This window comes from Macrobrachium rosenbergii, unplaced genomic scaffold, assembly GCF_040412425.1.
Source record: "Macrobrachium rosenbergii isolate ZJJX-2024 unplaced genomic scaffold, ASM4041242v1 60, whole genome shotgun sequence".
Taxonomy (NCBI): domain Eukaryota; kingdom Metazoa; phylum Arthropoda; class Malacostraca; order Decapoda; family Palaemonidae; genus Macrobrachium; species Macrobrachium rosenbergii.
The window spans coordinates 1191337-1205636 of NW_027100732.1; the positions used below are offsets into that span (position 1 = coordinate 1191337).

The 14300-nt window shown below is 46.1% G+C and overlaps 1 protein-coding gene across 14 annotated transcripts in view; it reads left to right on the forward strand.

Annotated features, from left to right (window-relative positions):
• The window catches only part of LOC136838284 (serine-rich adhesin for platelets), a 53995-nt gene that overhangs the window by 22263 nt on the left and 17432 nt on the right, over positions 1 to 14300 (forward strand). For 8 of the 14 annotated variants that reach the window (XM_067103149.1, XM_067103155.1, XM_067103152.1 and 5 more), the window contains 4 exons: positions 1037 to 3921; positions 4351 to 4462; positions 7378 to 7485; positions 10579 to 10674. In XM_067103149.1, the coding sequence (XP_066959250.1) occupies positions 1037 to 3921; positions 4351 to 4462; positions 7378 to 7485; positions 10579 to 10674 (3201 nt within the window). The remainder of the gene's footprint in view (positions 1 to 1036; positions 3922 to 4350; positions 4463 to 7377; positions 7486 to 10578; positions 10675 to 14300) is intronic. The other 6 variants (XM_067103150.1, XM_067103144.1, XM_067103146.1 and 3 more) reach the window with 2 other exon arrangements.

Genomic DNA, 14300 nt, shown 5'->3' on the forward strand with positions numbered 1-14300 from the left:
TGTGTATTCTGTATATTTGTGAATAATTTCTGTATATTTGAGGCTTCTAGTTTGAACGTTATCCAAACTGTTTTCGACGTGACGCCTCGTTTGAATGTTGCATCGTAGACGGTGATGCGTGTACTTCTGTGTATCCCCTGTGTATGTTTGTGTGGTCCCCCTTGTGTATTTGGGTGAATATTCTGTGTATTCAAGGCTTCTGTTATGACCATTATCCAAAACAAGAACTCATTTGACTATTCCTGCGTGAATACCAATCTGTATATGTCTTGTGTATTCCCTGTGTATATCCTGGGTGTATGTGGCCACCATCTGTATATTTGGGACTTGTATTATGAATATTAATTCATATTTTATGCATGCACAAGAACTGCTTCATATAAATGTATTATGAATATTAATTCATATTTTATTCATTCACAAGAACGGCTTCATATAAATGGGTGAATTCAAGGTCTCATTAATTGATGTGATGAATCCAGGAGCTTATTTTATTTTATATCGTAAATACACAAAATGTGTTTGCAGGTTCGTAGTTTGAAATGGTTCGTGCATGTGGTGAGAATGGGAGAGAGAGAGGAACGTTTGAAACAGTCTGTGCATTGCGGAATTTGTGTCATGCCTGTGTATTTATTGTAAATACACAAAATGGGTTAGCAGGTTCATAGTTCGAAACGGTCCATACGTGTGGTGAGAATGGGAGAGAAAGGAATGTTTGAAACAGTCTGTGCGTCATGGAATTCGTGTCGTGTCATTTCGTGAGAGAGTCACGCCTCTCTGTTTATTATAAATACACAAAATGGGTTTTCAGGGTCGTAGTTCGAAATGGTTTGTACGTGTGGTGAGAATGGGAGAGAGAGGAACATTTGAAATGTGTTAGCAGGTTCGTAGTTAGAAATGGTTTGTACGTGTAGTGAGAATGGGAGAGAGAGGAACAATTGAAAAGATCTGTTTGCATGTATAACTCACTTACGTTTGTGGCTTCGTGTAATGGCCCAAAAAAGAGCCCGTGCTAATCGCCTTCCGTATCTTCCAGGACGCGTTCGGGTTCCAGGAGCTCCGGAGGAGGAGGCGGATCCAGCCCGGCAGGGCTACACGGCCGAGCTCCCCACAAAACAGCCGTAGTCGCCCCGGCTCCCTCTAGACCCACCCCGAAGAACTCCCTGAACAGGTTCGGCTTCCGCAACAGCTCGCAGGCCAAGTCGGGCGACAGCACAGACAGCGTCAACTCGATCCTGAGCGACGCCCAGACCTGCTCGGACTCGAACTCCAACATCTTCGACCTGTGCGACGAGGAGAACGAGAACAGGAAGAGCACGAACGGGAACGGCGGCGTCGTCGTTGGAGACTCTTTAGCGCACGGCGACGATGACGACAATGCTTTCGTCCGTGCGAGGAGGAGATTGCTGGACTCTGTAGACTCGCCGAAGGTCGTCGCGCCGACAGCAACAACCACTACGCCGTCGAGGGCGTCGAATGTCGTCCTTCCCAGGCAGCCGACGACGCCCAACAACAGCGCACTCTCTAGTCGCATAACGGCGCACACGCGCCAGCTTCCGAAGCCGCAGGTCGTCACGGTGAAGCCCGTCAGTCCGAAGGTCCCGTCGACGCCGGTCTGCAACAGCCCCAGCATCCAAAACAGCCCCCTTTCGAACGCGGCCTCGTCCAGGACGAAAAGCCCGTCGATAAGGTCCCTGTTTCACACGCCCCTCAAGACCCCCTCCGTGGGGGACCACCAGCACTTAAACACAGCCCTCCGCACGCCGCGGGAATCCCGCGACTCCGAATCCTCCTCGACCAGGTCCGCCGCAGAGCTGGATTCGGGTCTGGGGTCCTCCAGCGAGAGCGACAGGATCCGGGGCGGGGAGGGCGAGACGGAGACTCCTCCGGCAGACTCCCGCTGCAATGCGGATAGCGCGGAAGACGCTTCGGACGCCTGGCTGAAGAAGACCCGACAGCAACAGCAACAGCAGCACCAGCAGCTATCGTCCTCCTCCAAGAAGTCGAGGGGGAGTATGGAAATACAGTTCAACGGTACAAGTTCCTTTGAGATTAAGAGACAGAGCTTAGAGAGCAAAGAAAAGACTCCTTCTACCGAAAGCAAAGCCAGCCCCCTGGCGGGCCTGCGGGGAACGCAGTCGTCACTGGACAGGAAGTCGGAGTCCGGGGGTTCCAGCAGAGACAAGCGCGGAGACAGCACCATCACCTACGGGATGGCGAGACAGAAGTTCGCCCCCTACAGCCGCAGCCGGTACGGCTACGGCTACCAGACGTCCCAGAACAGGAGCAGCGGACTGTCGTCCACGGCGTCCCCTGCGAGCGGCAATAACAGCAGCACAACTACCGGTACTGGTTCCTCAACCAGTGGTGGTGGTGGTTCCTCCTCTGGGTCCCCAGGTCCCAGCGTCACGAAAATACCCGGGAGTTCGGGTCTAGTCAAGAGCCGCGTGGCCATGATCGAGACGCCGCAGCACGTCAGGAAGACGAACGTCCAGCAGACCCCGACGGTCCTGCGGAGGAGCAACCTGAAGAAGCCGATCGTCCGGCCCACGTCCCTCGAAAAGACGCCGATCCTAGTCATGCCGGTCACCGAGAAGACGGTGGAGCTGAGCAAGCCGGTCTGCCGGAAGCTGGAGTACAGCGAGAACACCATCGCCACCCCGAAGAAGAACGAAGCACAAAGGGGCCTGGACCAGATGTGGGAGAACGAGCTCACGCAGGAGGGCAAGGACCTGATCCTCCACCAGGTGACGCAGCCCGTGGAGGACATCCTCATCGTGGGGTCGGTGGAAGTCGAGACGCACAAAGACAGCAACGTGGTTCTGGAGGCCGACCACCACGGCAGCTTCTACGAGAACGGGTACGACAAGGGGCTCTCCTCGCTGGAGAGGGGCGACAAGGCGTTCGAGATCGCCTTCAAGGGCAGCATCAACAACTGCGTGGGCGAGCGCAAAGCGTACAGAGACACGGCCGAGAAGGAGAAGAGAGAGAAGGCGGTGTTCGTGGAAGTGAGCGTGTGCGGGTCGCAGGTGACAGACGATTGCATGGAGAGCGGCAAGCGCAGCGCGGAGACCCCGGACGACTCGGGAATCAAGCTCCTCTCTCCCCAGTCGGAGTCCTCCTTCGAGATTCTCGAATCCCTGAGCGAAACCGTCGACTTGACCACGGAAGATGAAGGCCGCAAGAGCACCACCGTCGATCTCATCACGGAGGAGGAGGACCTCGAAAGCACCGCGGCAAGCGCAGACACCAGGGCGACAGAGACAGACACCACGGAAGACGGTATGGCGCCGGTGAGCCCGGAGACGAAGATAGAGTCGTCGGTGGACTCGGCATTTTCGTCTGAGCAGACGACTGTCACGTCTGTAGAAGGGGACACGGTGGAGGCGAAGCCTCCTCCCGCCATGAAGGCAGCACCAACGGCTCCGAGCCTCGTTCCCAAGTCATCCGAGTGCATCCTGAATTCAGGCGGCACTCCCAGGAGCGACCGAGACCAGCAGGACTCGCCTACGAACAAGGACCAGGAGGAGAATGAAAGTGGCGAGGTGACGCAGCCTCCTCTTCACCAGCCACCCGACGCCAAAAAGCCTCCGGGTGGACTCCCTCCGCTCTCAAGGCTGTCGTCCATCGACCTCAGGAACGTCATGGAGTCGTCGATGGAATCCCACAAGTCCGCCAGCGCCATGAGCATCCTGACGGACTCGGGGGAGCACTCCAACCACTCGGGCAAGTGCACGCCCACCCTAAACACCGGCAGGAGCGACCTGGACCAGGACTTCCTCATCGACGACGAGATAGCGGACCAGCCCGGGCTGATGTTCGGGGGTTCGAATTTGGTGTCCTCCTTCTTCACGGACGACGGACTGTTCAACGACCTGGGGACCTCGCCTCCTCCGCCGAGCCACTCGCAGCTTAAGCAAGGTTAGCGGGAAGAAGGTCCGCCGTTCGTAAGATTGTCAAGATTGTCATTCGCTTATTTCCACACTGATTGAAACTTGAATGTCTATAGTAGTTATATATTTGTGAAAATATTATATTATGGATGATTACTCTTTGAAATCTATGTCGTTTTCTCTTAACGAAATACTTTCATGAGTGAATTTTGCTGATTACAATTTGGATTAATGCTTAAAATAGTTTAAAATAGACTTTGGGATTCATACTCAAGTAGTTCACGTCAGGCAAATGCTTTCAAACGCTTTCAGACTTTGTTATTCATCAGAAATCTAGGTTTCAAGCACAGGATATAACATAGGCTCTATGTTACCTCCCAGAAACTAAATGCAATTTATTACAGCTTTCTAGAACGCCATCCGAAAACACGAGTCTGACGCAATCCTCTTTCCGCAGTCATGTCTGGAAGCAACCGCAGCCGAGCCAATAGCGTTGACACAACGTCCAGCGTCGGGGCAGACGACCTCATGCTGGACTACTTCGACTTGGAGGAAGTTAAGGCCGGGGGGTGAGTGCTCGACGAGCGACCGAGGAATAGGGTGGTACCGTAAGGCAGTCCCCGGTTTACGACGGGGTTGCGTTCCGACGCCACGTCGTAAGGAAAAATCGTCGTAACGCGAAATGTCGTAGAAAATCGTAAGAAAACCTGACTTTTAATCATTCGGGTGTCTTGTAACTGATGTAAATTGAATTTTTATTGAGTTTTTCATAAAACGCCTCCAGATTTTGACCGTTCTGCCCTCTTTGGAGCCATATTTCTTCCGTCGGATCGGGTTGTAAAGCCAGAACGTGCGTTGTAACCCGGGAAATAGTTTTTGATGAATGTCTTTTAGAGTGCCGTAAGCTTGGAACGCCGTAACCCGGGGATTGCCTTGTGGTCCGTACCATGTGCTGTCACGCCAAGTCTGCTAAGCACTGCATCGTGGCTCATTCATTTTTGTTTTTCGTTTTGAAGACAGTACGTCACTTCAGCGAACACTTTTGCGACGCTTTTGTATAACTAGAACAGCGCTCTGTTACGCATCTTTTCCGGCATGTTGGCACTAACGAGAGCCATGATATTTTGGGGTATGCCCCCCTAACGCAAACCGGGATTTGACGGACAAAACACGCCAACGAAAAGACGCGACAACCGGTTTTGACAGAGAAAACGCACCGAAAGTGTCCGTTGAAAGTGAAGTACTGTCACCCTAGATTGATTTTTGTGTCCACCACGTTTTGTCAGTTTGCCACTTTCGAAAGAATTCCGCCCATCGTCTTGTCCTGTACAGATCGGAGATGGCGGAATTGTTTCGCACAAGATGTAGATTGATGGCTGCTGATTGTAATATTATTATTATTATGAAGAACCCAATTCATATGGAACGAGCCCACCAAAGAGGCCGTTATAGACTTGAGATTCCAGGGACTTTCAAAGAATATGAAGGTGTTTGTTATGAAGAAGAGATAGGAGGAGGTAAAGAAGAAATCTCACTTATCAAAAATGAAAAAATGGAATTCATAAATAGGTAAAAATGTATTCAAATGCAAGGAGATCGGTATTACGATCGAATACCGTTTCAGCGCTGAATGACTTCATAGAGCCCAGTGCTTGGCCCTTGGCCTAAATTCTGTATTCAGTTCAATTCTTGCATAGGTCAGATTGGAAACGAGCTCTATCGTATGCAAATTAGGTTGCGTATAGGTAATTTCCAAAGCTTCCTGTGAACTTGGGGCCCTACGACGGTTCATAAAATCGTGGTCCTCTATCAAGATGTATCTTAAGACCAATTCCCTAATCTATTCTGCCCTTAAATGGAAAACTGCGGCATCTGCAAAGTTCTCGACATTGAGATATACCACCAGTTAGGCTCACGAAACACTGATACACAAATTACTGCAGTTTCAGAATGATTCTGCAATGCTTTTCATGAATATTTAGGGGGTCCTTTTTGCAGCATCTGCAAAATCAGTAGGAACGCAAGGGAGTACATACCATTATTCTCAGTTTTGTGTTTTTGCAGATCCTGCAATCTCCCAATTTAGGGCAGTGTTATGTGGATACAATATATTGTATGCTCGTATTGTATATTGTACGGAAGTAATTTACCGAAATGTATTTTAAGACAGATCTTAGGTGTGTATTTTAGGTGAAGTATTCCACTGCCTGTTTTATGGTACGGTAAAATATTTTATTTAAAGTATTTCAGGAGCAAAATTCCTTCCGCATTTAAGGCCACCGTATTTTAAGCAGTTCAAATGCCGCTACAGAATATATTTTAGGATCAAGTATATTGTATTTGCGAGGGTAAATGTGTATTCCTGACACTGTCGGACTCTGGAACTCCGGACGATCAACCAGAAGTGCAATGCATCGCTACCCTAATGCGATTCACCTTGCATTTTAATCCATTTTTATCTATTTATTAATTTATTTTTCTCTTTTTTTAATTAGGGGACCTCTTTTTGTATTGCCCTAAGGAACACCTTGATATTCTTTGGAAGGTTCTTGAGTTTCAAGTCAGTGGCCCCTTAGGTGGGGCTTGTTCGTATGAATAGGGTTCATCTACTGAATAATAATAATAATAATAATAATAATAATAATATATCTTTCAATCAGCACTCACCAATCTGTTAAATCTTAAGGCAAGATTGACCGTATATTGATTTTATGTTTTTGCAAGAACTTTTTTTCTGTACGTTAAGTTTTCTGTTAGACATTTTGACATGAATTTATCCCGATTTTGTTTTGATATATTTGTCGTAACTGATTCTTAAATCTTTTTACGTTAATTTACATTATTCAGTTTTGTATATAGTGTTAGATTAATTTGAACGTTGTGTTTGAATGTTGCCGTAAGTGTGTTCTGCATGGATTTTTGCCAATGGCCTCACTTGGTGTTTTCAGTTTCGCATTCATCTTTGCCCGTCAGCGTCGATACTCAAGTTCCCCGGCGAGTTTCTCGAATGATATTCTCTCTTAGCCTTTTGTTCAACAGATTTCAATAGCTCCTACTGACCTTTGAATTCATTTTACTGTACTGCCTCTATTCATAATCTCTTTCCTCCATCTTACGTTCGCAGTGCAACTGCGATGCTTTCCTCACGTTACGCCTTTCAAACCTTTGACTGTCGGTTTCCGTTTCAGCGCTGAGTGACCTCGTAGGTCCCAGGGCTTGCTTGGGACTTCGGCCTCAGTTTTATATTCTGTTCCTGGTCATTAACGTAGGGGAACTGAGTATGGCGCAGACTCTTTCCAAATCTCTTGCTAAACACCACTTAGAGAAGCGTTAAAGTGTTTTTATTTCGTCACGTCTTTGTGTATGCGAGTGTGTGCGTATGTGCGTTTGCCTGTTAGGTCTGCATGGTAGAAGAAGCATCAGCCGTAAGCCCCCCCCCCCTTCGTCACTCCATGGCTCTAACGGTGGATTATCAATTTGTCAGTCATTCCAACAGGTCTTCTGTCAGTTCCGGGGTCAGCCTGCCAGCCGCCGGACCCACGGGAACGCGGCCCAAAAAGATGCACCTGCGGATATCCATCCCCGGAAGAAGGTTTGCTATTTCTTGCTCGTCGTTCTCTCTCCTCTCTGTCTCGCGTGGCCGTCGCCGCTCGTCCGGGGGGGAAGCCCCCCCCGGCATTGTCCGGAAGGGTGTGGTGCTGTGATGTAGTCTGGCTTGCGTAGTTCCGTACGCTGGATGCGAGTCTAAGCGTCAACGAGTGCTGAGGGAACGGGGTTGTGAAATGGCAGTCTGGTATAGGTTGTCCCCTACTTACGAGCGCGCCCTACGTGCCAGTACGTCCGGAAGACCAAAATCTTCTCTGTCGTACGCCGTATGCGCGAGTGTCTACAACCGATACGCAATTAAGGGCAAATCAAATTGATCCTTCCCGAATGCTTTTGGGTATTTACGGCGTAGGCGAAAGCTCTTGGGAAGCGTTCTTTGACCAGAATTCTAAATTGGTATTTTGCTGTATAAATTGTATGACTTTCCAAGCAGATAAGCGCTTGTAACTTTCCCCAAGTGCTGTTAATAACCTCAAGGAACTTTGCAAAGTTTATGATAAAGATATCAAAACAATTACTTTTGAGCAAGAATGTCTGTACGCTGTGTCGTACAGCCTTTTAAGTAAGGGACAGCCTGTGCGCAGAATTCACTCTAGTTTGTGGACTTAACAAATACTAACTCTGAAGTGGATTAACTTATAATTAATGTAATTTAAGTAACCTGCTTTTAAATTGGGAAACTTATTCCCAATATGGTATGTTGAAGATGAGCTTAAAGGCCCCTTTTTGTAGTAAGTATCTTTCAGGGTGTCTTCCCCATAGCGGGCTAGTGAGGTGCACTGTAGGCATTGGTTAAGGCTCTTTGCGGCGTCCCTTCCCCAGCTGCGACCTCTCTCGTCTCTCGTACCGCACCTCCGGTCATAATCTCTTTCTTCCGTCTGACTTTCCTCAAACCTCTCCTAACAGTTGTTTCATGGTGCGGCTGCGAAGTTTTCAACTTCCAAACCTAACTGTCAGTTTCCCTTTCGGCGATGAGTGACCCCCATAGGTCCCAGCGCTTGGCCTTTGGCCTAAATTCTGCATTCTGTTCTATTCTTTTAGAGTTCCTCGTTACAGCATTCGTACACGTTTCGAAAACGCGAGCGAGTTGTCGTTGATGTGAGTCGACGCCTGTAAATTTTTTTGCATAAACGGCGGTCGTATTTAGCGTTACGTCTGCAACTTAGGAACTGCTTTTAGTAGTGTAGTGATGGCTACTTAATTCGTTGAGGCGGATACACACCAAATAATATGGCGTATTCATACTCCAAATCTGATAACACTGAATGTCCTACACATCTGTGTCCTCGCTGAAATTCTCAGCCGGTCCTAAGCCCAGACAAGCGGGGTGGCTCTAGCTCATTTGGAAGTGCGTACGGAATTTGCAAAATCATTTCACGTAGGGAAATATTCACTAATTACTGTATTTTCATATCATTTTCATGACTAAATGCATTTTTTTGTGATAAAACTATTAAAATACTCAAGTATAAGTGTTTTTAGAGGGTTTTTTTGGTGTTTGAACTATCAAAATAGGCAGTTAGTATAAGAGTTTTTAGAGGGGTGTCAAGTATTCGTGGATTTTAGCTATTTGCCTCGACAGAATCCACGTAGCCATGCTTCTGCCACGTAGCCTACTTGACACCATAGCGGGGTAGCGCCGTCAGTGCACCTCGTACGTTGCACTGTAGGCATTACTTAAGGTTCTCTGCAGCGCCCCTTCGGCCCCGAGTTGCGACCCCTGTCATTCCTTTTGATTGTTTTACTGTACCTCATTTCATATTCTATCGTCCGTCTTGCTATCCACCTTCTCCTAACAATTGTTTCAAAGTTACACCTTTCAAACCTACCTAGGTCCAGTTTCCTTCCCAGCGCTGGATGAACTCACAGGGCCCAGCGCTTGGCCTGCGGCCTAAACTCTGCATTCCATTCCGTCCTATGTGTTTAGTGACTCGTGCTATCACGGGATTTTTATGAGTTGTGATAATAACATGTCTTCCACAAGTAATGTTCAGGTAAGTACGTTTTATCTTTAAGCCTGGACGCTGTACCTCACAGACTCATGGTAGGCTTCGTAAGCGCTGTGTATCTTAGAGCGAGTAGTTTTTCGTTGATTATGTTACGGCTTTGCATGACGTTACGTTGTGTCAGTTCTCGAAAAGTTACACATTTAATTTTGATGTTGAATTGTTGATTATTTAGATTTTTGTTTTTGTGCTTGAATAAGTCTTGTTTGAATTGTACATCATTTTAAATCTCACTTTTCTGTTTGAGTACGAGTCATGTTTAAATTGTACGTCAAGGATTGTGCATTGATTTAATCCTAGCTTTTGTGTTTTAATACGAGTCACAATTAAGTTGTACGTCAAGGATTGTATGTTGATTTAAATTTTGCTTTTTTATTTGAATACGAATCATATTTAACTTGTACGTCAAGGATTGTACAGACACCACCCTACTTATGAACAAGGTCACGTTCCAAATGGCCATTTGCATGTTGAATTCTTTGAAAGTTGGTTACTGAACTGCTCATTGCTATTTAAGTACAGCATGATATAAAATCAGTACAGTACTTCATGTTTTTCATCCTGAAACACAGTTCTGAACATTCGAGTGGCAAAAGAGCGTTCTGAACACGGTTTTAATTTGCGATCCCATTTATTTGTGTCTCTGAATGTTCGTAAGTTGATTGTTAGTAAGGAGGGTGGTGGTGTCAGTACATTGATTTAATTGTGGCTTTTGTGTATTGATAAGAGTCATTTTTACAGAAACCACCCTACTTACGAACATTCAGATGTCCCCTTTTTCAACCGTAAGTTCGGATTTTGTTTTGCGTGCTAATTCCGTAAAATACAACGCTGTATGTACACTGTACTGTATTTTGCTGTTAGATTAATAAACATACAGTACTGTATTGATTTTATATCATACTCTACTTAAATGGACACGAACAATTCAGTACGAACTGCCGTCTTGAATGTAGCCCGTTCATAAGTAGGGCGGTGTCCGTACTTGTACGTCGAGGATTGTACGTCGAACTACGCCCCAATACGTAATCGCACCCTCTCTCTCTCTCTCTCCTTCTCCCGACTTCCCGAAGGTACGACGAGGAGGTCCTGAGTCCAGACGCCAACGAGATCTTCAGCGAATGGACGGCCATGATGGCGGAGGTCAGCGGGGCAGCGGCGACGGAAAGGTGAGTGCCCCTTGACCTTGAACTTAGCTGGTCGTTCCTCTCTAGTCCCTTGACCTTAGCTGGTCGTTTCTCTGGTCCCTTGACCTTGACCTTAGCTGGTCGTTCCTGGGGTCACGGTACGAGGGGCGTCGTTTGGGGCGGATGCGGAGTAGGGAGACATGGGTAGGCTAGGCGTGAGTGATCCTAACCTTTCCTAAATTCTGTATTCGCTGAATGACCTCATAGGTCCCAGTGCTTGGCCCTTGGCCTAAATTCTATATTCGATGACCTGGCCAGGTGTTGGGGGTCTTTGCTCCCCTCGACTAACGTTGAATCTCCCTGTCTCCGTACTCTGCATGGTACCCCATCATTTGTCGTTGTGAAACTGAATTATTTGACTGAAAGCTTTTTAAATACTAATGAATATGTAATTATATGGATGGGGATTTAGTGGATTACTCCAAGGAATCGACGGTGTATATACTCCGAGGAACTGCTAATCGGGACGAAGATCTATTCGGGGTAATCGACAAACGAATGTGGCCGTTCTTTGTAGCCTTCGTTACAGTTATAAAGCCAAACAAATAAACCTAGACAGTTTGGACACGTGGTGAAAAAAGAAGCGCAATAGAGTTTGGAGGCCTGTTATTCGTTAATCTTTGTTAGTGTTATTGAGCCAAACAAATAGCACCTAGGTGGTTTGGACACATGGTGAAAAAAGAAGCACAATAGAGTTTGGAGGTCAGATATTCATTAGTCTTCGTTACCATTATGAAGCCAGACAAATAACACCGTGGTGGTTTGGACATGTGGTGAAAAAAGAAGCACGTCAGAGTTTGGAGGCCCAGTATTAGCCATCATTATTCAGCAATGTGGCCATTCTTCGTAGCCTTCAATACTCTTATTAAGCCAACAGATGGTTTGGACATGTGGTGAAAAAAGAAGCGCAGTAGAGTTTGAAGGCCTGTTATTTGTTAGTCTTCGTTACTGTTATTAAGCTAAATAAATAACACTTAGGTGGTTTGGACACTTGGTGAAAAAAAAGAAGCACTTATATAGATCTTGGGAGGGGCAGGAAAGTAGCTTTGGGAGAGATAGGAGTGTAAGCTCTAGGTGAGAAAGGAATGTAATTGCAGATGAATGGATTGGTACTTTTTGGGAGATATAGGAATTTGACATTATTATTATTATTATTATTATTATTATTATTATTATTATTATTATTATTTTGAAGCCTTTTTACTTTGTATTATCTCTCTCTCTCTCTCTCTCTCTCTCTCTCTCTATATATATATATATAGAGAGAGAGGGCCCTTTTTTGTATTTAGAATAGCACAATACACTAAAATTCTCTCTCTCTCTCTCTCTCTCTCTCTCTCTCTCTCTCTCTCTCTCTCTCTCTATATATATATATATATATATATATATATATATATAGTTCATTAAGTCTCTCTCTCTCTCTCTCTCTCTCTCTCTCTCTCTCTCTCTCTCTCTCTCTCTCTCTCTCTCTCTCTCTCTCTCCCCAAGTGTAGTAGTACCATAGTAATAGTATTTATAGTAAAGGACTCATTCATAAACTTTCCCCATTAACAAAAATACGAAAAATCTAAACATTCCTCCACATTTTGATTCATATTTCACACATTTGAGGTTGTGGGGTTGCTCTGCTGGGGTTGGGGGTTGAGGAAAACCATGACACATCACCTACCGTAGCCAGGGAGGAGGAGGAGGGTTGAGGGAGGGAGGGGGAGGGAGAGGAAGTGAGGGAGGGAGGGAAGGAACAGTGCTATAATACCTCTACTCTTACGGGCCTGTATTCAGTCGGTCCCGAGACGCCATTGAGGACGGACGTACGTCGTCGCTCCGTCAGTGGTGAAATTCGTGATTTATCCGTCTAATCGTCTACTTAAGTGTCTGACGGATACATAAAATCGTTAATAAGTGTCTCACGAGGCACTTGAGCGCCACTTAAGCCCGGCACTTCGAAGGAAACACTTGGAAAAGTGCTAAAATAACTCTTGTCGCGTTGGCAACCGCAAGAGTGAAGTGACGGACGTTGCCAGTTAGCCAATATTCGAATGCCTTCTATTAATAGATATAAAAGTCTATTTAAATCTATATAAAGTCTATTTAAAGTCTATTTTGACCTGACGAAACCATCAGGTCACCCGTTTCCCCCCTTTTGGCAAGCCTAAAGTCGGTCACGTGACTGTGACGTCATCAGCAGACCGGTCATGAAAGTTCGGAAATTGTCAGAGGAAGTGGGAATTGAGGCTACGGGAATTGTCGCCTAATTTGTCTTTTTATTTAATCGTACGCGGCTTTAATCCGGTGTCCGTGCACGCCTTTGTGTGTCCGTAACGCCAGGGTATGTGTGTGTGCGTGCGTGTGTCCGTCACGCCGAGATTAAAGTAGTTATCGTCGTTTTAGCGGATTTTAATGAAGTTGTGGCACCTTTTTTAAAGGGAGAGTTGCCAATTGTTTGTTTACGGAGACGATTTTTGTTTGCCGTGAGAGAAAGAGTGAGAGAGAGATTGTGTGAGTGAGAGAGAGAGAGAGTAAAGAAGGCCAAAGAGAGAGAGAGAGAGAGAGAAAAGGTCATTACACAACTTCATTAAGTTTCTTAAGTTACGTCAAGCTTAGTCAGAGCTAGTTCTCTCTCTCTCTCTCTCTCTCTCTCTCTCTCTCTCTCTCTCTCTCTCTCTCTCTCTCTCTAGCAGATTATATACAGTATATATGGGGAAGCCTTATTAAGTGACGGGAGAGAGAGAGAGAGAGAGAAAGGTGGACGTAGAGTATTGATAGAGAGAGAGAGAGAGAGAGAGAGTAAGAATTTGGAGAGAGAGAGAGAGATAAAAATAGACGATAGATAGATAAGGAGAGAGATAAAGATTGAGAATTGAGAGAAAGAGAGAGAGAGACACCACTCGCTCGCGGGACGGCGGTGTTGCCATCACCTGTTCGCCGGAATTTTACGCACGTCACGATCTGCCGAGCACACTTGTCTATATGTGGACCTAACGGGCTCTCTCTCTCTCTCTCTCTCTCTCTCTCTCTCTCTCTCTCTCTCTCTCTCTCTCTCTCTCTCTCTCTCTCTCTTATCACCATCCACCCCCTTTTGTTATTAATAATCTTATCTTCAATATAAACATTTTTTTTATCATATTTTTAATCAGATTAAAAAGTTGAAATATGACTTTTGTTGACATAAGTGACGTCACGGTTACGTCATCACCATCGAAGTGACGTCACGGAATACCACCTCTCCCCCTCAAGAAGATAATTATTGGCGTGATATTAATCTTTTGGACCTTTCTCCAACACTGGGGGAGAAGAGAGTGAAAGTGTTGGAGGTAGGAGGAGGTTAAGTGTTGGAGGGAGGGAGGAGGGAAGGAGTGAGGAACAAGTGAGAGACGGAGTGAGGAACAAGTGAAAAAGATGAGTTGCCAATTAGTGATATAATGGCTAATACTAAATATGAACTGGTGCCCTAAATTTTAGGGGTCCTGGTACCTTAAATTTTAGGGGTCCTTGTGCCCTAAATTTTAGGGGGTCCTAAGGGGTCCTTGTGCCCTAAATTTTAGGGGGTCCAAAGGGGGTCCTGGTACCTTAAATTTTAGGGGTCCTTAGGGATCTTATTGCCCTGA